The sequence below is a fragment of the Urocampus carinirostris genome, chromosome 7, assembly GCF_059441175.1.
Source record: "Urocampus carinirostris isolate Australia breed hairy pipefish chromosome 7, RoL_Ucar_1.0, whole genome shotgun sequence".
NCBI lineage: Eukaryota > Metazoa > Chordata > Actinopteri > Syngnathiformes > Syngnathidae > Urocampus > Urocampus carinirostris.
Window position 1 is genome coordinate 10307184 of NC_142355.1, and position 26756 is coordinate 10333939.

General features: G+C 39.6%; 2 protein-coding genes across 4 annotated transcripts; both read left to right on the forward strand.

The window, feature by feature from the left end:
• Window positions 1–1028: 1028 nt before the first annotated feature.
• Window positions 1029–14656, forward strand: fam169b (family with sequence similarity 169 member B). 3 transcript variants are annotated; one of them, XM_088339205.1, is made up of 9 exons: window positions 1059–1111; window positions 3808–3888; window positions 3953–4082; window positions 7323–7425; window positions 7508–7593; window positions 9789–9951; window positions 12274–12456; window positions 14262–14407; window positions 14480–14656. In XM_088339205.1, exons 3-8 carry the CDS (start codon window positions 3963–3965, stop codon window positions 14405–14407), a joined length of 801 nt encoding a protein of 266 aa, XP_088195331.1. In that variant the 5' UTR covers window positions 1059–1111; window positions 3808–3888; window positions 3953–3962; the 3' UTR covers window positions 14480–14656. The 3 variants fall into 3 exon arrangements, with proteins under 3 accessions (XP_088195330.1, XP_088195332.1, XP_088195331.1); XM_088339204.1 differs by lacking the exon at window positions 3808–3888 and having other exon boundaries at window positions 1029–1111; XM_088339206.1 differs by lacking the exons at window positions 3808–3888; window positions 7323–7425; window positions 7508–7593 and having other exon boundaries at window positions 1029–1111.
• Window positions 14657–17567: 2911 nt separating this feature from the next.
• Window positions 17568–25245, forward strand: arpin (actin related protein 2/3 complex inhibitor). Its single transcript, XM_088339207.1, has 6 exons — window positions 17568–17714; window positions 18644–18719; window positions 19834–19966; window positions 20064–20270; window positions 22856–23019; window positions 23118–25245. Exons 1-6 carry the CDS (start codon window positions 17623–17625, stop codon window positions 23124–23126), a joined length of 681 nt encoding a protein of 226 aa, XP_088195333.1. The 5' UTR covers window positions 17568–17622; the 3' UTR covers window positions 23127–25245.
• The last annotated feature ends 1511 nt before the right edge of the window (window positions 25246–26756 follow it).

Consider the following 26756-nt stretch of genomic DNA (forward strand, 5'->3'; position numbering starts at 1 on the left):
TGCACTATCCCTCTTTTCGCCCCCACCCGACCAACTACCCAAGGCCCTGGTATCACCCAGGCACGCCACGACGTACGAGAAAATCTGTACGGAAAAAGGCAAATTTGTTAATTATGGGTACCATCCGGTATACACCGACTATCACGATACGGCAAATCAATCAAGTCAAACGACTTCGCCGCAGAAGCCTGTATCTCAGTATCGTTTTTTTTTCGTTGCAAACGAAGCGAGCGGTTTGATGTAGTGAAAGGAAGTCCGTCTCTTTTTAGAGAACCCGCTTTTTCGGCTCAACTCATTAAAGAGACCCGGCTCTCAAACGGCTCACTTGCTTTGATGCATTATATTACGAATTATTATGTTGTATAAAGAAGTTAAGAAAAAAAAGGAAGTCTAAAATGAGAAAAAAAAAATGGTTTGTGGTTATCCCTTCAATCAGTATATTACCAACAATAATTTGATGCAGGAAATGAATTCATAATTTGAATAAGAAAATGAATTATTCTACTTAATTATATTTGCATGTATTTTTTCCTTCTACAGTGAACGTCCAAGCTACTTAATTTTTGAACTTTATTTTATAATAAACCTCATTCATGTCGAGCAACTCAGGATCTCACAACAAAATGTTAACTAACAAAATATATGATATAACGAAACACATGTACAATATAACATGTTAAACTACATAAATAAAAACCTTTGAAAATAAATGGTGTAAGATTATTTTGTATTTTGTAAGGGAAAATATGACAGTTTGTAAGGGCATGGAGCCATGGAGGTTGACAGGTATGCTGATCTAAAAAAATTAAATCCAACACAATATTAACCTTTTTTATAATCAATAAATGCAATGTAAAGAACACGGAATCCATGGAAAAAAATGCACATTAACCAATCATAAGAGACAAAAAGCGTCTCAAAGGGAACCAACCAGCCTTTGATTGTTGGTGAGCCTGCTCCAGTCGCTTACTTCCAAGAGCCAGCTTATAGAGCCGTTTAGTTCGCGAATGACAGAACCCTAGTAATGACGTCACTAAACCGAGGGATCCGAACACCGAAAGATCCAGCTCCGTATTCTGTGTGAAGGAAGTCCGACCCAGCGGAGCAACAGGTGGATTACACATTACGCGTTACTTATCTTGCTATTCATTTTGTTGTTGTTGTTTGTCAAAAAGTGGTTACTCAATAAGATTGCAAAAAAAGTTTGACAACAAATGCATACCTGTCAACCTCACCCAATTGCTCCCCTAGTTATGATCGCACATCGCCTCAATAAGCGATAATAAACCTTATAAACACAACGCGGCACCTATCTACTCATATCTAGACAGACTATGTAGAATACTGCGAAAATATTAGCAATCTACGATGACGTTCTCGTCTGTTACCAGCAGTGTTGGGCGCGTTACGGGAAAAATTTTTTACCAGCTACCGATTCTAGTTACTTCATTTAAAAAGTAATTCTGTTACACCTCGGGTTATTGAAACCCAAAGTAGTTTTTTTACTCTGAAATTAACTATCTCTTTACCAAATTGCATTGAAGCCGAACACACATAACTGCTTAAAAATAGCCACATAATAAAGAAAATACCTCGGTTCTCGACCATAATCCGTTCCAGAACCCTGTTGGAAAACCGATTTGTTCGATCACCGAAATCGTTTTTCCCATTAAAAATAATGTAAATCGTTTTAATCCGTTCCAACACCCTGAATGTTTACCTTGAATGTTTAACGTAAACATAAAGCTAACCAAGGGTAATCGTACGTTTGCTTTATCGTAATCTTCCGTACAAAAGATTCCCCTAGCAAGAATTCCTCGAAATTTTTGGTCGTACACCGATTTGTTCGAACTGAGGGGCGTTCGAAAACCGAGGTTCCACTGTAGAAGAAAACATGTACACCAACATTTGGGAGCGGTGAAGCCTTCATATTGGTGTGCGGTAATCTTAAGCAATTGCAAACAAACTCTTAGCCGAGTCACTCCATATCTATTTTGTCTATGGGCTTCAAACCACTCGAAGATTTACTCTTACATTGCTGATTACTATCCAAGACGTTTTCTTTTTTTCTCTAAACTTGGTGTATTGCTAAAATAATTTTACAAAATTCAAATCACTTTTACCGTAAATTCTGTGTTTACAGTTTCCCCATTGATAACCTGTTAATTTATTGTTCCTGTATAAGCAACACCTCTTCCCCACGCACTGCCTACTTTTCGCTGCTGGTGACACAACCAAACTTATTGATTTAAGATGTGTCTTTGATTTCAGTATTTTATGTTTATACTGGTAAATACAGCATTGGCGTGATTATATACTGTATGGTAGGGAGAATATCAGTTGGGAAAAATTATTTCCCACTGAGCTTGAGACAGTGCCACAGTAACTGTATTGAGTTGTACTTAGTAGATCAATATAAAAATACCGACTGTTTTTGGACAATGTGATGCTAGCATACGAAGGGTTCTTTAATTTGTCCAAAGCGAGGGGAGAACAGGTACCAATTCGATTTTGTTGTAATTAGTGAACTGTTTTTAATAAGTAGCGGGGTAACGCACCATGTCGTAACCACGTTTGAGTAACAAATTTTCATAAATGACGCATTATAATCAGGGTTGGGTAGGGTTATTTTAACTGGATTACTTTCAATTACTTTTGGATTACTCCAATACCAAATATGATAATAAAAGACAAAAGAAACTAAATTGGAATAAAATGACTAAATTTTGTGCCGGCTTGGGGAGTAACGGAATACATGGAACGGCAAAAATGATGTTGGCAAGCTGTTAGGATTTATTTTCATTTTGTTTCTGTCGCATTTTATGTTAGTTTTGCCGGAGATCAAAGAGATCAAAGCCAGGAGAGAAAGCTTACCACGCGTTGTGAGTCATAATTGTATTCGTATTTAGTTTATTTTGTCTTTTATTAGCATATTTGGTATTGGAGTAATCCAAAAGTAATTGAAAGTAATCCAGTTAAAGTAACCCTACCCAACCCTGATTGAAATACTCATTACATAGAAAAAGCGTTTGTAATGCGTTACTCCCAACACTACCTACCAGTGACCACAACGATCCAAAATGGAGCCGAAATGGGCAAGGAGAAATCTGTAACAAAAAAAAAACGAGTCTTATTGAAAGACATGTTTCCTGTAACCAATTTTTTAAAAATGGCATACACGATTTGAAATGATCCACAAATGTCTAAAATACGGGTAAACCGTATAAACCACAGGTGTCAAACAGGCGGCCCGCGGGCCAGGCACGCTAAGGGATTGAATTCGGCCCGCAAGACAACACTCAGAGAAGCGCAAGAGAAAAACAAGCTGCAGGTTGAAATATGTCAACTTGATGTTGCCAAAGCCAGGTGCCTTTCACAACGACACTGTACTTGTATTTATTTCTCTCTCTCTCTCTCTCTTTTCCACCCCTTTTCTCCCACTCTCTGTCTCTGTCTCTTTCACTCTCTGTGTTTCTCTTTCTCTTCCTTTGTTGCTCTTTGTCTCTTTCTCTTTGTGTCTTTTTAAGTTCTTTTGCTCTAACTTTTTCCCTTTTCTCTCTTTTCTCTTTCTGTCTTCAAACCCTTTGCACTTTCTTTTCTCTTTTCTCTCCTTCTGTCTTTCTATTTCTCTTTGGATTTCTTTCTTTCTCTCCCTTTCTTTTCCCCCTCTCTCATGACTTTTTATCTTTGGTTTCCCACGCTCTCTCCCTCTCTCTCTATTTTTCTTTCTTTGTCCCACCCTCTCTCCTTTTCCCTCCCTCTTTCTCTTATTTCTTTATCTCTTTTTCTTTCTCTTTAATCTACTAGTCCGGCCCTCGTGAGAATGTTTGTTATATCGTGTGGCCCCCGAGTTAAAGTGAGTTTGACACCCCTGGTATAAACTGACAGGTATGCAAATGGTTGGGTGTCTGTTTTAACAAACCTACGTCAAAGTTATTAATGTCATTTTTAGAGACAGGACGATGTTCCCGATAGACCTCCCAAACTTGAATGAAACTGACCTAAGGTCCACGTCTGAAAAATATCTTCTGACGCTGGAGTCCAGACCAGAAGACAACGATCACGTCTTCAGAACTTCGAAGGTTTGGAACATAATTACCGTAATCTTCTAGGTAATAAGTTCTAGAAAGTGTTATTGATAACATTTTGTAACCAATGTTCCCTGTAATTTTCCACGGGTCTGAGCGTTCACACAAAGTCGGTGAGCAACGCTTGAAACAACAGTGAGCAACCATAATCCCAAGTGTGGCAAGATAATTCATTATCAAACATGTCCAAAACTTGACATCAAGTTACATTTTGCTGAGTTTCCGGCAATGCAAAATTATTTTTCTCTTTGGAATGAATTGACTCATGTTTTATTGCAAAGGTTGTTCGGCCTACAAACGTCGTTTGTTCTTACAATTCTTTCACAAGATATCCATTTCTTTTTATTTCCTGATATATTTTGTCGCATAATATTAACATTTTGGGGGGTTATTTCGTCGGTTGTAAGATACAGAACTGTACTTAATCACATTTTTTAGTGGAAGTACAATGTTGGCAACAAGATTCACATGATATAATTGGAAATTATTTGAATGCAACACAAACTTTTTCTTCTTTTTTCTGTGTTTTTTTTTAATTCCTTTAAAAAAAAATCTCATTGTGCTTATTTTTGCCGAGCTGTTACTTGTTTCTTTTTGTCCTCTATTTACTTTTTTCCTACATTTCTTTCTTTTCTTTTTTTCTGGCTTTTTTCTAAATGTTTCCTTCTTTTTTTCTCTTCCTTTTGTTTCTTTTTTTCTCAGCTTTTCACTACTTTTTCATTTTTTTCTTTATTGTTCTATTCCCCCCTTCCTTTAAGTTATTTTGTGCATAATTTTACATAATATTTGGTCATGTTGGGATTAAAGAAGCAAAAACAACCTGTAGAGCCGTTTAGGACCCGAAAGAGCCGGCTCCTTTTAGTGAGCCGAGCCAAAGAAGGCGGTTCTCGACAAACTCTACTAACTTTACTCAACTTCGTTCGACTTCAAAATACCGCATTTAGGACACAACATCAGGGGAACCCGTCAATTTTTACCTTCATGCACTGTAACTTTGACTTGAGTCGCTTCTTAATTAGTAATTTTGAGCCCTCATTTTTGTGCCCTGGCTAGATTTTCTTGTGCGCTGAGAATGTGCGAGCAGTGCGCAATCGCGCAGCTTAGAGGGAACACTGTTTGTAACACAAATATCGTTACAAAATGATGCATTACTCCAGAGCAGGATAGTCAGGAGTCAAACGAGCTTGCCTTGCGTGTAGCTCAGGTTCGCAGACGATCTGACGAATGTTGACAGGAAGGCGGGGGTTTGAAAAGAGGTCAACAGCCAATCAGGGTCCGTGGCTTTTGCCGCCAACGGGGCAGACTCAGGTGCCCCGCATCAGTAATCATGACAATACAATGTCTTCTATTCTTTTACTGTCACTCCTGTGGAAAACAATTAAAACAATAAGAGAGCTGGGCATGTTTATATCTCCCTACTTAATACAATTGAATAAGTACGGTGGCAGAGTCTCTAAACAGAGTACGAGAATGTTATTTTCCTGTTATTCTCCCTACCATATATACTCACATCTAAGCCGTATTTAAAACTATAAAATAAAATACCGAAATCAGAGAGCGTCAGAACCAGAAGAATGGTAGATCCAAACGCGTAACGTTTCACACAAAAGTTTATTGGGGTATCGAGGAAACAAACGGCAGCGATCCGGTGTTCGCTGGACAAGAGGAGCAAGCAGCTCACAGGATCGGAGCGTGATCGGAATGCGGAAGTGAGTGGATTTGTTGGGGCGGGAGATCGGAGCGTGGTCAAATGGGCAAAAGGGGTCAATAGCCGGAGCTGGAGATCAGAGCATAGTCAGTGGTCAAAAACGGGTCAATAGCACGGGAAATCAGAAACAGACGAGTAGGATACAGATGAAGATGGGACAGACGGAAGCCAGAGTCAAAGTGATTGCCTTGCGTATGCGGAGGTTCGATGACGGACTGACAAGGAGTGACTGGAGTACTGAGTAGTAATAGTAGGGGAATCAATCAGGCAACTAGCAGCAGCTGGCGCCAAACTAGCTGGCACAGGTGAGGACAATCATGACAGAGAGTCCGTTAACATGCACATATTGGTGTGTGTCACCAGTAACAAATGGTAGGCAGCGTGGCTTATACAGGAAAAACAAACCAATGGGAAATCAACTTGCGCACAGAGTTTGTGGTAAAAGAGAGCTGAATTGAGTTCTTTTTATTTGAAAAATTATTATTATTTTTTAATAGATAGATAGATAGATAGATACTTTATTTATCCCCGCAGGGAAATTCACAGTACACAATGCCTGAAGGAAGAAAAGAAGAGAAGAAAACATCTTGGATCTTTATCCAGTTTATTAGAGGGAATTATTCTATCGTTTTGAAGACAAAATGGATATGGAGTGTCAGGACCAGAACGGAAACAGGACCCAATTGCGTTACGTTTCTCACAAGTTTCATCAAAGGAAAGAGGAAGGGCTGCGCCCAAGAGCCGGAGTTCGCTAAGCGCGGGAAGCAGATCGCTCTGAATGCGGAAGTAGAACTTCCGTGGCAAGCGATGGCGGTGTCGGGAACGGAAAAACGGGTCAGTAGCCGGGACAGGAGAGCAAAAACATGGTCGGGGTCATAAGCGAGTTGTAATCCAGGAAAGGAGAGTAGACGTGGTCGGGGACAAAAAGAGGTCGAAAGCCGGGACGGCAGAGTAGACGTGGTCAGGATCAAAAACGGGTCGAAGCCCGGAGCAAAAAACAGGTGGGAGTCATGGTCGAAAAAGGCTTGCCTAGTGTTAACTGAGGTTCGCAGACGGACTGACAAAAGGCGACAGATAGGAGTGTATTTAAATAGGGACAGGGAGCCAATCAAAGTCCGAGGCAGTTGGCGGCAAAAGAGCGGGCACAGGTGATTCACATTGGTAATCATGACAGGCTGTGTTCGTTTACAAGCTCTCAAAATTGCACAAGCCAAAAAATAAGAAAGCTACACCACTTCCACTGGTTAATGTACACATTTTCTTCTATTTCTTTTATTATGTGGCTATTTTAAGCAGTTTTAGGGGGTTGGCTTCAATGTGAGTACCGGTATATACAGTAATTTGTAACTAAATTGTTACTATCAGAGTAATGCGCTACTATTGGGTTTCGATAATGTTGAGGTTTAAATGAAGTAACTAGTAACTGTAACTAATTACTTTTTTCAGTCATGCGCCTGACATTCGTGTGATCATAGAGTTATAAATTTTTTTTTTTTATTAAATGAATACTGTTTTGTTCCTCCTAGTTTCAAATAACAGCAAGTCACATCAAATGGTTGGAGATCTTTGCCAATGACCAAGCTAGATGTTCAGTATTGACACTTAATCCACCTAATGACTCAACTCAAGGTTTGATTTCACTTTCACAAAAGTATATCAACAAATGTACTCACGCATCCTCGGACACTCCATGTTCTCTTTCTCGTTCTAGTGGCGGCCTTGTACTTGCATGGAAGTTGGTGGTGTGTGAATGATGTTTTACGAACGTCCTCCAAAACAAGAGTTGACCTGCTTCCAGTAATCCTCTTTATGTTGTAGAGATTTTATGGACTTTATCCACAGAAAAGAAAATACTCTACTGTCTCGGAAAAATAGATTGTGAAAAAAAATTGTATTCTCTGTAATGCATGTAAAATAGTAAATGTGTTACATTCTGGATTCATTACAAATTAACTGAAATATTGCAGGCCTGTTATCATTTTGGTATTGCTGATTATAGCTTACAGCCTACTTATTTGTATACTTTTCCATGATATTTTGAGATGAGATGTTTTGCCATTTTCCGAGACAGTATTGTGTAGGATACTGAGGAATAGTTTGTATAAAAACTAAACCTAAAGCTTCATTTTGATTTTGGGAAAATATATTATCTTAACAGCATATCAAAACTGAAAACATCTTCAAAAGGTTTCCTATTTAGTGACCACGACATCCACAAAAGTACAATCTATATGTGTAACCCAATCATGTGTTTACACAAGTTGCTCAAACTCGTGGCCCTGGGGCCAATTACGGCATTTAGGATAATAATTTAAGGCCCCCCACCTTGTAAGTTAAAAAGGAACAGTATGTATTATTAAGCGCCTCCTGGTGGTAAGAAAAAAAACATTGATTTAAAAAAAACAAAAAAACAATACTGATTTGAAAAATAGGTAAAATAAATGAACTGTGATATAAAAGCGCAGGTTATAAAATACTTGTAGGTCGAGAAATTTTCATTCATTTTACATACCTTTACCCTTACATGACATACCGTAAATTCCGGACTATAAGCCACTACTTTTTTCCCAAATGTTCAGCCCTGCGGCTTATTCAGTGAAGCGGCCAATTTATGTCATTTTTCTAACGGCCACCAGCGCCACTCGAGTACAAAAGGTAAAATTTAGACCGGTGGAATTGTGCGCCGAGGTAGACTGCATCCTCTTAGTTTATGTTCGATTTGTCCGTATGACAGAGGACAGAGGTTTGTTCCGATTATGAGGAAGACGCCCTTGATGGCGACAGTTATGAGGAGAAAGACGAGGACAGTTTACCGTGAATTTCGCAATTGCGGTACGACTTTTATTAACAGCTACGCTTTGTGCGTTGCGAGCGTGTTAGGAGTAGCGTGGTGGTACCTTTCACAGGCACGGTTTGGGATGAAAGTTAGATTATTATTATTAAAGCTTTGAAAACTCTCTCGGTGTACAGTCATTCTTTGTAAATATGTGTAACCATGTATAATATGTATTTGCAACTGTATATTTTTGTAATGTATTTATTTTAGAGACTTATTGTGATATGTTTTCTACGAGAGAATCAAAAAGAAGGGGCGGAGCAAGCGCGGGCTGACGGGAAGTGGGGTAAAGCCGAGTTAAATCTCTTTGTTGTTGCAGCGGACAATAGTGGATATATATTTTTCCCACCCTTAACTTTGGAAATATACATTTTTTTTCGTTGGATTACTTTCAACGGGACCTGGACTTTAAAGGTTTGCATTCAATTCTAACTACCGGTATCATTTTCTGTTCATGTTGCCTATAGTGGTGGATGGATTGTGTACTATATTTGCAGTTACAATCGCGGCACCTAAAGTCAGGTTTGGGATAAACTTGCGACTGTGTTACATGTTTAAATGTTGGCGCTTGCGGCCTATATACAGGTACGGCTTGTGTAAAGACAAAACCAATAATGTCCGCAAAATGTGGTGCATGCGGCTTATAATCAGGTGCACTCCATAGTCCGGATTTTATGGTAATCGTCCGAAATCTTCTGCAACAGGTACCAGATAAAATACCCTGGCCAGAAAAATTGTGCATTATAAGTCCGTAGTTTTTGTTCTTCCTTGTGCTTTTTAGCAGTCTCTTTCAGCTGCAGTACACCATACAGTGACCTCTAGTGGTGATATAATACGGACTGCCTCTTTAATGTAACTGCAGCCCATGCAAATTATGGATTCATTTATTACTGATTGATTGTTTTCTTTATTAACTCTAAAGGATTTTTGTTTTTTTACCTATTTTGTGTAGCATTTTTAAAAAGATATTTGCAAGCAGGGGAATTTTTAATGCAGTTTTCTTGTCAAAAACCCTCACCATGGCCAGGCTCCGTAGGGCTCCAAGTAAATTGAGTTTAAGGCCCCTGGTTTACACCAACAAGAAAACAGATTATATTACTACTCGATGACATGTTTTCGCTGCGTTTTTAATTTTATTTTTGGTATCTTTTTCCAGGTGCAGTCGCTTATGGAAAGGCTGATTATGTTTCTGCTAAGTCAGGTAGTGGAAAAGCCCTCACAGGATGAAGCCCTCTTCTCCCTGCACCCTCGCACAGAGAGCGCCAAATTGCTGTGGAAAGATGGCCAAGCAGTCGGCTTTTACACTGTCAAACACAAAGGTCAGGGGTGAAATGTACTCTATGTGGTTTGCAATGTATTTATTCCCCTTCCAGCATTTGTGATCCATAAATTAATAATGTAACATTTGACAATATCGAAAGAATACAAACCCCTTCCTGTGTTTGTAAACAAGTGTTGAGGCAGAATTCAGTCAGTTTATACCAGCCAATCGATGGAAAATATTGTCGATCGTATCAAAACTCCACTTGGAGCATCCTTTCATCCAATAATTATTTATTATTATTCAGCCAGTATCAACCATCAACATGATATCTACCGGAAATCATTTTGTCACGCGAAGCTATCGACGTGACTCGTCGCCTTCGATCGGCGCCGGGTTTTTAGACCCAACTGCTGTGTTGGGAGTCATTAGGTGACCAGACCCCCCAATTCCAACCCTTAATGCCGAGCGCCAAGCAGGGAGGCAATGGGTACCAATGTTGTAAGTCTTAGGTATGACTCGGCCGAGGCTTGAACCAGCGACCTCCCAGTCTCGGAGCGGGCGCCCTACCATCTTGGCTACCGAGCTGGTTAAAAGGAAATAAAAAAAATCCAGAGAATAAATATCAATATTAAACCCAAGACCCCTAAAAAGCCCAACCAGTTCAGTTGTTGATAGTAGGTAGGTGTGATCTCAAATGAGCACAAAGTATGCAAAAGCAGCAAGATATCACTTTCTTTTAGCGAGTATAGAAACAGAAAGTGAGTTTGTTTGATTGGTGATACTAATAGATTGTGCGAGCCACTTTATAGAGCTTAGTTGTTTGACTTTTTTGGCTCATATTCAACACTGTTCCTTACTGAGTAAGTAAGGAGTTAAATACACTTTTATGCCAGCAAGTTGAATGGACATAAAAAACGTTTCAGAGGACCAGTTCATATTTACACAAGCTTGGTGCTGAAAGAAGTTGAAAGCTTTAGGCACTTGGGTTGTGATGTGGCTGCAGTCGGTGGAATGGAGTGTGAGGTATTGCACGGAGTGAATCGAGGAAGCAAGGTTTTGGGTGCTTTGAGGAGAGTGATGAGTAACAAGAGTATGCGTATGGATGTAAAGAGAGGACTGTATGAGAGTGTGATTGTGCCAACTGTGTTGTATGGTGCAGAGACATGGAGCCAGAACGCAGATTTGAGAAGGAAATTAAAGATTTTTGAGATAAATTGTCTGAGGAGTATTTTAGTAGTGACAAGATCGGATAGATTGAGAATTGAAATTGTGAGAGACAGAACTGGAGTAGTAGTGGAACTGCGCAATCGTTTGGATAAGAAAGTACTCGGTTGGTTTGGACACATGGAGAGGATGGATGAGGAGCGAATGTTGAAGAGGATCTACAGAACAGGAGTAAATGGAAGGAGACCAAGAGGGAGAACGTGATTGACATGGATGGATGGTGTTATGAGTGCACTGGAGGAAGGAGGTCTCAATGTAGTGGAAGCTAAAGCCCTTGTTGGTGATAGGAATGAGTGGAAAGGTGTTGTGAAAGGATAGTGGGATGTTTGGACACGTTCTAAGGGATAGGCAGGGCACCGGTATGATGTGGCAGGGGTAAACCAGCGAAAGCTGTCGGGCCCTGCTGTTGAACAGAAGAGTGTGTTGCGTCACCCTGACCCGAGTAATATGGCCGCTTTCTTGTGTCCCGTTTCATCTGGAGGGACGTAAGCATGACCAACTTGGGTGCCGAGGTGCTTAACTTGTTTGGGTGTTTGGGCATTTGGGTTGGCCATGGTCAAATTTTTTGTGTTTTTTGCTACTTTTTCCTTTGTTTTTGTCTTGCTGTCGGTCACCCCTCTCGAGGGATATGACATGAGTAGATAGATAGATAGATAGATAGATACCTCATACATAAGTTGAACTTTATAAGAATTTACTTTATTTGGCTTTGACCCATTTAAATACATTTGTCAGTGTTGGGATAAATAAATGATGATGATGACAATTATTTAAAAAAAATATTATTAACAACAATCAAAAAACCCTGGAGTGGTGCTGAAACTGAGGATTACAGAAGAACTAAAAATGATCCAAGAGAGTTAGCTGAACAAAAATGTCCTTTAATGGGTTTGGGATGGGCACAGGTGTGTGATAATTGGACACACCTGTGCACGGTTCAAAACCCAAGTTGGGGCCCTCTGGTGGTGGGAGGTATGCCAGACCCTAACAGGTAACGATGGAAAGTAAAGATGGCTATTCATTAGTTAAGTGAGCCCAAAGGAGCAAGCAGCTAATCTTAGAAAACATGATTATTGTCAACATGCTCTCCTGTATTGCTAATCCGGTCAACACCCCACCACTCCTCTGTACCTTAATCTGTATGATGGTCCAGGAACTTTGTGTGATAGCTGGAGCAGCCGATGCTACTTGCTGCCCGTGTTGGATACTGTGCTGGTGAGGAAAAGCTGGAGGAGAAGAGGACTGGGACTAAAGATGCTGACTGACTTCTGTTCGTCCTTCCCGAATGACGAGGTGCTCGGAATCAGCGTACCACTTTCAGCCAGCATGGTTGCAGGTTAGAGCCATTTCCATGGTTATGCACAACAATTTAAATTTCAGGAGAATACAAACGCTCACCTACTTACGACCATTCGACTTAAGTAAATCGGTAGATACAAACTTTTTTTTTCGGGTTGTCGAAATATATCTCAACTTTGCTATAAGCTAGAATTTGTGTTGTGTGCACCTTTTTCTGAGTACAGGACATTACTGTAGTGCTTCTTTCCGCCAGTAATGGCGCATAGTGGCGCTGTGAGAGGTCACCCAGCATCCACCCAAAGAGGAAATTTGCTTCCTCTTCCTAGTTCGTGTGTAAACATACAGTGCTACGTGTACTGACCGCACTCAGAACTTTGATGTTTTTATTGTTTAATATCTTGTGCATCCATTCAATATGGTTGGTGTAAAGTATAAAGTAAAGGCGAAATGAAAGTGGAATAAGAAAGCTTGATGCGGTTGAGAAAATGGTCGGAACGCTTTTTTCGGACACTTTTTACCACGGTGGAGGATCTCTCGAAGCACATCTTCCAAAAGTAAGTTACACTTAACTTTATTTATGTGATTAGAGCATATTATTAAATAAAATGTTTTTTTTTTAGTACAAAACAATACAGGTTACTTATACAAGCCTTAAAAAGTCTTATACAAACCTTAAACATACAAAATATAGCACTGAAGCAACAAATTCAACTTACGAACAATCATCCGGAACCTATCTCGTTCGTAAGTCGGGCAGGGTCTGTCACCACAAACAATTATATAGACAGTTTTATTTCAATATTTGACTCCAAAAATAAGGTGATTACAAGTTAAAACTATATGATATAGGTCACTTACGCTTTGAGACTGGGAGGTCGCTGGTTCGCGCCTCGACCGAGACATACCTAATTGGTATAATGGCGGCGCCCTCTGGCTGCGGCTGCACCGACTCGCTACAACGGGTCAGGTGTATCGACATTTCGTTCTGTGTACATTGTTACAAAGAATGACAATACAAAGGAAATTATTATTATTATTATTATTATTAAGTTATATTTTTTTAATGCATAATACATCTTTTCTCTGCAGTTTTACTACTGTTCTCAACATTTACACAGCACAATGCGTACAATGATGTATCTTGGACTGCATGTGTTGTAAAAAAATGGGCCGTTTCTATTTACCATATTAGTTCTGTATAGCGCACTCGTGTAAAACATACACCTCTAACTTTAGGTTAAGACTCGGTATACATTTTAGTTTTACTTTTTCAAACTAAGCATTGTAAGCGACTGTTGACTTTGTGCAGCTATGATGAAACCATTCATTGACTATGTAAACTATAAACAGAATACCAAAGTAAAATTCCAAATATTTATTTACTCAATTTCCTTCAAAGTGTGAATCATCATTAGATACACCAAAGAGTTGTTTCACTCATCGAGCTTTTTTTGTTTTTTTATAGCTTTTAGGACAAATTTCTGTTTTCTCCATTCTGGTACGGTGAATTTTTGGCTCAATTTCCATGAATTTAAGTATGATCTGCAACTTTTGAGCTTGTTAGTGGCATCATATGCAGAACATTTCCTCTTCGCAGGCCTGGTACCAATATACAATCGAAAATAAGAAGACTGAATTGTGAATTTGTGCAAAACGGCAATGCTTAACTCACGTTTTAGTGTGTGGGAGGAAAGAAATGAAGCGGCACCTCGCCTCTGCACATGAGCCATCGAAAATGACTGGGTCAAGAGATACAATTGCATTCAATCGTTTGTGATTTTTATCAGTAATATTTCGAGTGATCAATCGATGGAATTTTCAATAAATGAACGTTATGTAAAGTGTGTAGGCGCTTCATGCAACTGAACGAGGATCAGAGGGATCGCCTGTATGAGGTCGAGGCTCCAGGGTCGTGGCCTCAACGACGGAACATCTGGCTCAAGATCCAGCTATCCCAGTATCGGCGCAACAGAGATGAAGTTAGCTGAGTAAGAATGTTTTTTTTTAATCCAAGCCTCATTTTGTATGAATTGATAGTATCTAATACTTTACTTTTTTAGTTGAAGCCTATCCCAGTTGAACATGAGCAAGAGCTGGGCCGCTTTTTAGATGAGTTGCCTGTCCTTGCTGGCTGCTCCTTGGGGAGTTTGGTTCTCACTTTACAAAGGTTTACTTATCTAAATATAAGAAATGCACTGATACTGTGTATTTTTACCAGAAGTCAATAAAAATGCTTTGCAATAAAATGTTGATGTGAAAATTATATTGACATGCCTACAGGAACTTTGATTCAATAACACGTTTACTCTTATTTTAAGATATCAAAGTGAATACCATTAATGGTGTTATGTTTTGTGATCACAAATATTCATGATTAATTATAAAACTATTTTTTAAAAATCTAAAACGTTGCTATACTCATTTACAAAGTTCAAAGTTTAAAAAAAAAATGATTCGTCTGTCTGTCTGTCTCTCTATCTGTCTGTCTCTCTAACTCTCTAACCCTACCTACCTACCTACCCTGGTCATATCCCTCAAGAGGGGTGACTGACAGCAAGACAAACACAATACCAAAGAAAATAAAAAGGGTAAAAGTAGCAAAAAACACACCCAAAATTTTGTGGACCCTGGCCAACCTAAATGCCCAAACACCCAAACAAGTTAGGCACCTTGGCACCCAAGTTGGTCATGCTTTCGTTTCTCCAGATGAAACCGGACACAAGAAAGCGGCCATGTCACTTGGGTCAGGGTGACACAACACACTCTTTTGTTCCACAGCAGGGCCCGACAGCTTTCACTGGTTTACCCCTGCCGCATCATACAGGTGCCCTGCCCATCCCTTAAAACGCGTCTCAACATCCCACTATCCTTTTACAACATCTCTCCACTCATTCCTATCACCAACAAGAGCTCTAGCTTCCACTAGATTTAGACCTCTTTCCTGTAGTGCACTGCTAGACTTTGATAGCAGACTCAATTGGGACTTTTTTCAATTTCAAAATAAAACTTGTACTGTATACAAATTTCGAATTTGAAAAACAGGATATTGCATACATTATTATAATTTCTATGATTTTTTTCCCCATCATTTTTATTCTTATTTCAAAATGTTTGAATACTATCTACTATCTATTTACAAGTACACTGTTTTTACATCAGGAGTCGCCAACCTTTTACAAGCTGGGAGCTACTTCATGTAACTTATTAGCGCAAAAGGCATCCGTTTTGATATGCTATTGTATAGACGTAGGAGGGCTCTTGTCAGGAAGCACTGTACAGGAGACCCCTCCGCATCTGCTAGACCCCTCGACCACAGAGTCCCCTGTCACACAATCCTGGTGGGGGAAGCAGGTTCTGGATTAGGAGGGAGAAGTTTAGCTGGGGACCAGGAGAAGATGGGCAGTGACTGGCCATCACTGCCGACCGGCCATCTCAAGGGCGTTGTCGTTGAAGGCTACAGACACTTTTTTTTTTGACTGGAAGAAGTAACACTAATTTGTGTATGGAATAATTTGTATAACAACTTATCATGTTATTACTATGTTTTAAAATATGGTATTACCAGGTTAATTTTTGAAAATATGGTTAAATAAACTCGACCACTAAAAAAGCCATTTTACTACAAAATAACAATGACACAGAACTGGTGTGATATTTTCGGAACAGGTCTATGGGCACCTAAGTTGTAATAAAAAGGCCCCCCTCAGTGCCTACCGATAGACACGCTCGGCCCACCCAGAGAAAATTTGATGTAGTAATGAGGGCAGTCTAGGCAGTGCATATGCTATCCCAATAGGATCATCCCATTCAGATACTGTGTATGTCAGCAAACACTAGCATTCACTCTCCAGTGTCCTAGAGGACTCAGTGTCAGCTCATTACCAACTGACATCACCTTTCTTACCTGCGTGACTATGTCAATGTTGTCTTGCAAGTTAGCGTGTATTTTGGAATAACATGAATGAATCCGTGAGAGAAGGTGAGCGTATATGCTAGCTTCCATATATTTGAAACAATGCATATATGTTGTCAGTGGAACAACATAAGGAAGAAAAGTGTCCAAATCAGAGGACATGTCTACCTCCACTTAGAGTAGGTTAAATTTTGAGAAATTCCGTTCTCTTTTTAGAGAAGCTGCTTTTTCAGCTCGACTTGGCTCACTTGGGCTCCCAAACGGCACTTCAGATTTTTTGTTGTTGCTTGATTCCGTATATTACCAATTATTATTTAACATTATGCATAATAAATAAAGAAAACATTGTAAAGGGAAACAAAAGGAGAGGAAAAACAGAGGGAAATAAAGAAATTTTAAAAAATTAAAAAAATCTTTGAGAGAAAAAAAAAAAAAAGTAAAGATCAAGAAAAAAAGCTAAGCAAATGAAACAAAAGAAGAAGAAAAAGAAAAGGGGGAAATTAATAAAATAAGTAGAAAAGAAAGAAGTAACAAAGTACAGGGGGAAAATGAAACAGAAAAAAAGACAGGAAATAGAAATACAAAGAAGAAATAAAAGCAGGAAAAATACAAAAAAGCAAGAAGAAAAAAAGAAAAAGGACAGGTTTGTTAATCAGTAAATTGCCAATAATAATGTAATATTATTAATGTAAAGTAATATTATTGACAAAAGTATTGAATACATTATTTAAATGTATTATTCTACAAAATTATAAAAGCAATAAATCATTTGAACTTTGAACCTTTCTACACAAAGCAACCTTAAAGTCAAGCAACTAGAATCCCTGCGCGGCACAACAATACGTCATTTTCAAATATTGACTTTTCATTGTAACAATAAATAAACTACTAAATACAAGAATGAATAAAATGATTATTGTAATAATAATACATTTAAAAACCTCAATGTTTAAGTTCCCCATCCTTGGACCGATATATGAAGGTGTACGGTGGTCGGAGGATCCTTTAAACTACTCTCAATTCAGATTTATTTGCTGATTATAAAATTATTCTCGCACAAAATTTAAGAAATCAAAGTTTTGATAAAACACAATGCAATATTATCGGTAGTCTTTTCTGGATTTGTAAATGCTTTCATTGGATCATAGCATCGTATTCAGCTCTACTGCGGCATGTGCAGTTCAACAAAACAAACGTACTTTTTTAGATGGTTGGAACCGGAAATGTGAGTTTTAGGGAAAACATTGCTAACGAGATTTGTTGGAATACGCTCCCGAAAAACAGTGTAAAATGAGTCGAATCTATAATAACAGCGCTTTAAAAAACAAACCAGTACACAATGAGACATTTTGCAGTGTGTGGTCACCCAGCTCACATGAAAGGTTGGTCTAAAGTCTAAACAATAAGATGGGCTGCATAATTTTGTAACTCTTGATTCAGTACGTACACTTCTGTTGGTAGGGACTAACGACTGTAGTTTGCTGGCGTATTTCTGTGATGTTGTTTATACTTCTGGTTTATGGAGTTTTTTCTTGTGCAAACCTGGTAAACAAAAAGTCTGGGTCTTAAAATAAATTTATATTCGTGTTGCATTATTTTATTGGCCTCTAGGGGGCGCGCGTGCATAGTATAACTAACACATCACGCAAAGCAAGGAATTTGACAATACCGTCAATAATATTCTTGGATTTTTTTACAATGGCTATTGTGTTCTATTAGTGCAAATACAGTGGGACTTCGCGGTTCCACGTTCGCGGGTTCAGAGCTTCGCGGGTCTAAAAAAATAATAATACTAAAAGAAAATGATATTCATCTCATCTCATTAGCTACAACGCTTATCCTCAGTAGGGTCGCGGGGGTGCTGGAGCCTTTTTTAAAAAAAATTTAAGCATTTTGTAAGGGGCGTCGCTACTTCACAGATTTTCACTTTTTGTGGGTGGTTTTGGTCCCCATTAACCGGGTCTAAAAAATAATAACAATAAAATAGAATGAATAAAAAATAAATAAAAATGTTTCTCTTTAAGCATTTTTGAAGGGGCGTCGCTACTTCACAGATTTTCACTTTTTGTGGGTGGTTTTGGTCCCCATTAACCGGGTCTAAAAAATAATAACAATAAAATAGAATGAATAAAAAATAAATAAAAATGTTTCTCTTTAAGCATTTTTGAAGGGGCGTCGCTACTTCGCAGATTTTCACTTTTCGCGGGTGGTTTTGGTCCCCATTAACCGCGATAACCGAGGGATTACTGTACACGTAAATAGAAATACTGTTTTTGTATTGTAACGTTTTTTGTTTCTGTTTTTTTCACAGTGGTCCTGGAGTTCTTGTTGAAGGAGTGCTTATTGATTTTTCAAGACATGCACTGACTGATGTAAAAAATCAGAAGGTACTTAACACTTTTGTCAAAAATATTTATTCTAACTTGTAAATTACACAATTAGGACTGCAACTAAAGATTATTTTACTACTCGATCAATCTGAGGATTAATGTTTTTGTTGAATGGATGTATCGGTTTAAAAAAACGCAGTTATTAATTTCCTCTTCTTTATTCATATGTTGAGATTTTGTGGAAATAAGAAAATAGTTCACAAAACAGAACATTCTACAATATTAAATAATAAGAAAAAAATCTGTTGTCAAATAACAAACAAAATATATACAAATGAATGTTATACACCTGCAAATATATAGGTATTTTTTTTAACAAGTGAAAGAAAAGGTATCTGTGGTTTAAGGGACATGAGCTTTTGGAACAAGGAATCATTTCACAGCTTGCAAGAGGCACACTTATTTGTTTTGTGAAGCCTGGAATGCTCCCACGCTTCACTGACTTTGGTCAAACTGTTTTCTATATGTCCGTCATGTTTCATGAGTTAAGAGTACTTTAGCAATAAAAGTGGCACCTAAGTTCGCACTCCACCTCACTCTGTTATGATCGCCTCCTCGCGTGTGACGTCATTGGCTCAGTGACGCACAAATTGCGCGAGACAACGAATGACAATGAACTAATTCATTGCCAACACTTTGATTTATTGATTTTAATCGATTTTATCGATTCGTTGTTGCAGCCCTACACATAGTGCGTGTATACAAAATTGTGAAATACACAACAACAGCAAAAACTGGGCTGCAAACATTTTATTTTTAGATTTTGTTGGCAATAGAAAGTATCTTCTTATACCCTTTAGTGCTTTTGTGGTCCAGATGGCTTTCAGAGAAACCCCAAAATGAAAAAGATTCGCGCGTCAAGCTGTTTTACGTACGAGTCCATCATAAACCACAATGTTATTGACACACAGGCAGACATAGGCTGAAAAGAGTTGGGGCAACTATCTAGCCAATCTTAATGCAGAACACAATGCACGATGAAAATCCGGAAAGTAGCGAAATTGTGTAAAGCAAACCAAGATACAGCGGGAGATAACTGTACCGCAAAATATTACACATTGAATCAACATTGTAATATCTAACGGAAATAAATACGTTTTTTGGGGAACAGCTTCGCTACTACGTGCTGTACATCAAACCCGGACGTATTCATCGGCGGAAGTACGACCCCAATGGGAAGGAGATTGAACCAAACTTCAGTGACAATAGAAAGGTCAACACGGGCTTCCTAATGTCTTCCTACAGTAAGTACAAAAGAATCAACAGAAACAAATTCAATTAAGAGTCAACTCTGTAAAAAATGGAACTCTAATATCTGTGTTCACATGCATTTCCATGTAGAAGTGGAGGCTAAAGGTGAGTCGGACATCCTGACCGAAGAACAGCTCTCTGCCCTGATTCGTAAAGCCGAGCTAGTGAAGATAACTGACAAGCACAGACCTGTCGGAACGTGGGCCTTCTGGTATCCCGAGAGCGAGATGGACAAAATAGAACTGGAGACTGAAACAGAAATTCGACTGAAGACTAAAGGAAACAGCCCCTTTATATGTGAGTTCATGGCTTGATTGCAATGTTATTGTCATTATTTGACCCTTTTTTGTAAGCTCTACATGGAAAGACCTCCAACTAAAGGGACAATTTGTATTATTCGACCACTAGATGTCACTGTTATGTGTAGTGCGACCAAAAACAAGTGCTTCAAAGCAAAAAGAATAATACAAACTAAAGTGGCTCTGTGAATAAACATATTTTCTTATTATTTTGCCAAGCCTTTTACAAGGTTTTCAGTTTTTGGGAGTACCCGCAGCAGCAAGATTTTTTGCTTTAGGAGTTTAATTAATGACGTTTCTTTTATCACTAGGAAGTCCTAAATAATACACAATGTCCATTTTATACAGTGAGCACGCATAGTATTCAGACTCCTTATTTTCTGTCGTTGCAGCCATTTTCTGAAATATAAAAAAAATCTCCTTTTTTAAATGTACTCTAAGCACCCCTTTTTAACAAAAAGCAAACATATTTGTAAATTTATCAAGAAACTTAAAAATCACATCAGTACTAACAAATATGATGAATTATTATGATTTATGAGTTTTATCCACCATTATATACAGTGGGACCCTGGTTATCGCGGTTAATGGGGACCAAAACCACCCGCGATAAGTGAAAATCCGCGAAATAGCTGCACACCTATCAAAAAAAAAAAAAATTTTTTTTTTTTTAATTTTTTTAATTTTTATTTTTTAGATCCGGTTAATGAGGAACAAAACCACCCGCACAAAGTGAAAATCTGCGAAGTAGTGACGACCCTTCAAAAATAAAAAACGAAAAAAAAAACCATCTCATCTCATTATCTGCACCGCTTATCCTTATTAGGGTAGCGGGGGGGCTGGAGCCCATCCCAGCCATCTCCGGGCAGTGGGCAGAGGACACCCTGAACTGGTTGCCAGCCAATCGCAGCTGCAAATCACATTAGTTCTCACAGCTAGCTGCGTTCTTCATCGACGCACGAGCCGAGTGATCCACTGCTTAGAGTCGTACACCTGGGCGATTTTACGTCTGCCCGGGACGATCTGAGACAAATTCACGACAGGGTTTTTACTTGCGCCACACCGCGGGTGCCGTTCGGTCGCATCCGAGAGCGAGCCCCTAACCCGCAGCGCGGGTACTTTTGGGCGCGATACGCACGACACCGACACAGTTACGGGGGTCCCGCGCATGTCCGCCGCCTTTCACCCGCCGCGCGCGGACGGCCGTTTGTCGTCGCGCCGCGCTACTGGGGTCGTCGGACAAGCGGGCTCCCCCCAGTTACGGGGGTAGCCCGATCACGCCCGCCGCCCTTCTCGCGTCGCGCCGTGTGACGCCGCGTCGCGCCGTGTGACGCCGCGTCCGCAGAACTCGCTGACTTTTTTTTTTTAAACCATTACAGACCGCGAGAACCGCGAAGTAGCGAGGTCCCACTGTATTTTATCATTATGTTTGTATTATTATCGTTTGGCCTGATGGGCCGTAAGTGGCCCCAGGGCTGTAGTTACCCACCCCTGCCTTAAGGTGTCACATTGAGTATAATTAAGTCCAACTAGGAGCATTTCAAGGGAAAAGAGGAGAAATGGACAACTTGTGAGTTAAATTTTAAACTTAATGCCAAGAGTCTGAATATGTAGTTGCCATAACTCATAAATCAGTTTTCAGAAGCATTCTCCCTGAGTGCCAAAACATAAAAATAGATTTTTTTATTTTTATTTAAAAATATATTTATTATAAAGTGTTTGGCGCAGCTCATCAGTAAGTATCAAGCCTCTGGAAATAATTTCAGTATGATAAATCACAAACCATTTAAAGGAGTGGCTTTGATCAGATCTCAGTTCACACATTGAGGAAGCCCCCACTTCCCAGTTTTGCTTCCTGTATCCAGCGATTGAAGTGTGTTGGCGGCCCCATATGGTGCAGTGTGTGAAAAAGCGAAAATATAGATAAGTCATGTTTATTTGTATAACCTTAAATCACAAACAGAGCTTTTTTCTTTATAAAAAAGATGACAAAGTCCCTATGTCATCGTTGTGGTAGGAAGGTTTGACGCTCCTTGCACGTTCGCAGAAACGCAATTGCCATTGTGACCGAAATCGTGTGATCACATTTACCGGAAACATCGGGCCCTGAAAATTTCTTGCAAAGCGCATGCATCGTTCATGCATAAGTTCAGAGTTCTTGCAGTAAAATGTTGTTTTATTTTGAATGCAAAGCCCTCCCATGTTTATGGAAAGCATTGTTTAGATGTAAGAGATATCACAAATGGAAAAAAAGCACCAAAGTAAGCCGTTTTTCCTCTTCTTTTTTTTTTTTCAATATTTTCAAGAAACTTAGCAATGTTCAACTGGTGTTTACTAAACAATGATAAAAGCTAGAAACATATTTTCTTCCAATAAAAAATAAGGATTGAAGCTTTTGGTATGTCCTATGCTCATATAAAGTACCTAAATAACTGCATTTTTTAAAGCAAAATATGGCCGACACCGGCTCCTCCAATTTGAGAAAAACATCCGGCATTGAATGAGTTAACTAGAAAAAAATCCTGACAATGACACCGCTACTAAATACTTCACATTCCCACCGTCTTTGTTCCATCTCTACAGTCTCCTTAGCAAAAGTAGACAACGGCACAGTGTCCAAATGTAACTTTGCCGGAGACCAAAAGACCGGAGCATCTTGGACAGACAAGATAATGGCCAACAAAGCTGGCGCAGATGTTGGCCAGAAACCTGCAGGAGAAGGAGAGGGATCTCAGGAAGATGAATGGGTAAGAAATAACCTTGATCAGATTGTCAGACATTGATACAAAATGAGGCACGGGAAAATGGAACTTTTTATGACCATCCCTGTTCTATTCTTTCTCAGGATGACTAAAGAGAAGACTTTCAGCAGGTTTGATTTATTGGCTCTTCTCCATAAGGGACCCTGTCGACTTCCTCTGTTTTTTTCGGATCATATTTCTTCAGCACAGGCATATACATGTAAAATGTGTTCTCACCTTTGAGGATAGTAACTTGATACAAATTGTAATTCAGTTGCCTTCCAAATGACTGACTACGAAAAGAACGTGTTTCTCTGAAAGTATCCATCTAGTTACCGTAAATTCCGGACTATAGAGCGCACCTGATTATAAGCCGCACCCACCACATTTTAAGAGGATATCCGCTTTTGTACTTACACAAGCCGCACCCGTATATAAGCCGCATGCGCCCACATTAAAACATGTAGCACAAAATTAACCCAAACCCGACTTTAAGTCCTGCGATTGTAGCTGAATTTAAAGTACACAGTCCTAAAACCACAGCCGGCAGAATGAACGGAAAATGATACAGGTACTTAATGTTTGATGCAGACCTGCAGAGTCCAGGTACATGTTGAAACTAATCCAAGGAAAAAAAGTCTATATTTCCAAAGGTAAGGGTGGGAAAAATATATATCCACTATTGTCAGCCGCAACAACAGGCCTCACTCACCTTTACCCCACTTCCCGTCAGCCCGCGTTTGCTCCGCCCCTTCTTTTTGATTCGCCCTTGGAAAACATCAGAATAAGTCTCTAAAATAAATACATTACAAAAATATACAGTTGCAAATACATATTATACATGGTTACTCATATTGACAAAGAAAGACGGTACACCGAGAGAGTTTTCAAAGCTTTAATAATAATATTATAACTTTCATCCCAAACCGTGCCTGTGAAGGGTAGCAAAACGCTACTAGCAACATGCTCGCAACGCAGTAAACGGGCCTGTTTACAAAATCATACCGTACATGTAGAAATCACGGTAAACCGTCCTCATCTTCCTACTTATGACTGATGTCATCAAAGTCGTCTTCCTTCAGTATGGAAAAGAGACTTTGTCATATTGACGTCGTCCCACGCTCCCTTATTCAAAAACACGCTCGCAAAGTAAAGTTTACGTGCAGTAGCTCTGTTTCTTTCTTTATCGGACTGCTCGATTGCGTTTAGTTTGAAAGCTGCGTCATGTGCCTTTCTTTTAGCAATTTGCATGATGAGGATATGTCTGCGCTAATTTAATTGGTGCACAAGCTAAGAGGTTGCAGTCTTCCTCGGCGCATATATTCCACAGGTCTAAATCTTACATTTTGTACTCAAGCGCCGCTGGCGGCTGTTAGAAAAATTACATAAATTGGCCGCATCACTGAATAAGCCGCAGGTTTGAACGTTGGGGGAAAAAAGTAGCGGCTTATAGTCCGGAATTTACGGTACATAATGCCGTATATACTTGCATAGAGGCCTCCCCCTAAACAGAAAAATGGCCACATAGCAAAAATAATAGAATGAAATGAAATGAAATAATCTGCATTTATATAGCGCTTTTCAAGTCAAGATTTCCCAAAGCGCTTTACATTGTGCTTCACATTTCCCAATAGCGGCCGTGCAGCCATGTAAGGCGCTAATCTGCATATTGGGGGTATTAGGGGTTCAGTGTCTTACCCAAGGACACTTCGACATGTAACACGGAGGAGCCGGGATTCGAACTGCGATCTCTTGATCCCAAGACGAGCGCTCTACCTCCTGAGCCACTGCCGCCCCCAAGAAGAAAATCATGTACACTAAGCAGTGAAGCCTTCATATTTCGTGGCTTGTGTAATCCTGAGAGCTTATAAAAAATGACTGAGCCAAGACACTCCATATCAACTTTGTCTCGAGCTTCAAACCACTCGAAGATCTCCATTTCTGGGTACTGTTGAATGTGTTTTCTTTTTTTCTCAGCGTGGTGTATTGCAATTATTTTATAAATAAAAATACCAAATTTCAGCGCACTTTTACTGTAAATTCTGCTCACGTTTGCCCTATTGATTTCCCGTTGGTTTGTTGTTCTTGTATAAGCCACCCCCGATTTCGGTATTTTATAGTTGTAAATTTGGCTTAGATTCAAGTGATTCAGCTTATTTCATCCTACAGAAGTCTGTGTTTAATTTGCACCAGAATCCAAAGTATTTACTTAAACGCCTTATATTCAGTCCACTAGGAAAATACGAGAATGTGTTTGGAATGTTATATTTGTGTTTATCTTAGGTTTTTTTATGTTTATGGTTTTCTACGAGAAACTATATAAATTAATTACAATGAGAGCTAATAAATCCGGAATATAAACAAGAATACAAATGTATCGAAGTCATGTGAAGCGGCGGATGGATTAATCTCATCTCATCTCATCATTATCCTCATTAGGGTCGCAGGGGGGCTGGAGCCCATCCCAGCCATCTCCAGGCAGTGGGCAGGGGACACCCTGAACTGGTTGCCAGCCAATCGCAGGGCACACAGGGACAGACAACTCATTCGCTCATTCACACCTAGGGACAATTTGGACCGGCCAATTCACCTGAAATGCATGTTTTTGGAATGTGGGAGGAAACCGGAGTGCCCGGAGGAAACCCACGCAAGCACGGGGAGAACATACAAACTCCGCACAGGAAGTCTGGAGCTGGATTTGAACCCACGACAGGTTCCCATGACATGAACTGTGCCGCACAAGCGCTAACCACTGCGCTGCCGTGCTGCCCTGGATGGATTAATGTCACGTTTAAATAAACTAGGCCAATTCATATCTGCAAGATTTTTTTTTTACAAAGCATGTCCACAATACTATGCTAAATATTCTCAAATTCTGATTGACCCAGTAAACTTAATAAAGGCAAGAATTCACTATTTTCAAGGAACTACTAAATCTATGAGATGAAGAACTAGCATAATTGCAATTACGCACAGCAAATGAGTTGAAATGGAAAGTTTGGGACATGCTTTGTGTTAGGAATTAAATATTAATATGTACCGTTTACCAAATTGTTCGAATTAGTTATCGGACCCCATTAACCAAACACAACCTACATTCACATAACAATGCGCGCTCGTTTTTTGTTGGAAAAGATGAACAAGAGACCGGCATTTCCACACGGGGGCAGATTTAATTTCTTAAACAATTTAACTAAGTGAACTATGGTCGAATTAGTGTCGTTGGAGTCTCTGGGAAACCCTCTCTTCAAGTCCTCTCGCTTCTCCTCTCCGCCCATGTCTTTCCGCAAGATGGTGCCCCGGCTCCTCCCATGGGCGCGCCAATGAAGCCCCCTGGGCTCCACCATCTCTGAGAAGAGCGCCGCGATGTCTGGAAAAACTCAAAACAGCGGGGAGCATTTCTCAAAAAAATGCCTGCCGTCCTCTGTCATCAGGGCCCCTCCGCGTCTGGAAGCGCTGATTATTTTATCAGCCTCACGTCCCGTTCCCGCCATTCCTGTAAACAATATTCTCCACTAGGTTGCACTGACCTCGCACCACAGCCCCGCCAGTGAATATCTTTTGCGTTAAATGTAATTTGTATTCGATCGTACAAAATCCTTTTATAGTCAAATGTATAAAATCCTTCGTGTGCCATTTGTGTTACTATTTACTCAAGACTGAACAATGCGCAGGACCAAAGAAACGGCAAAGAAATTAATAAGTTGTCTCTTAAAGACACAGCATCTTTAAGAGCAGGGACA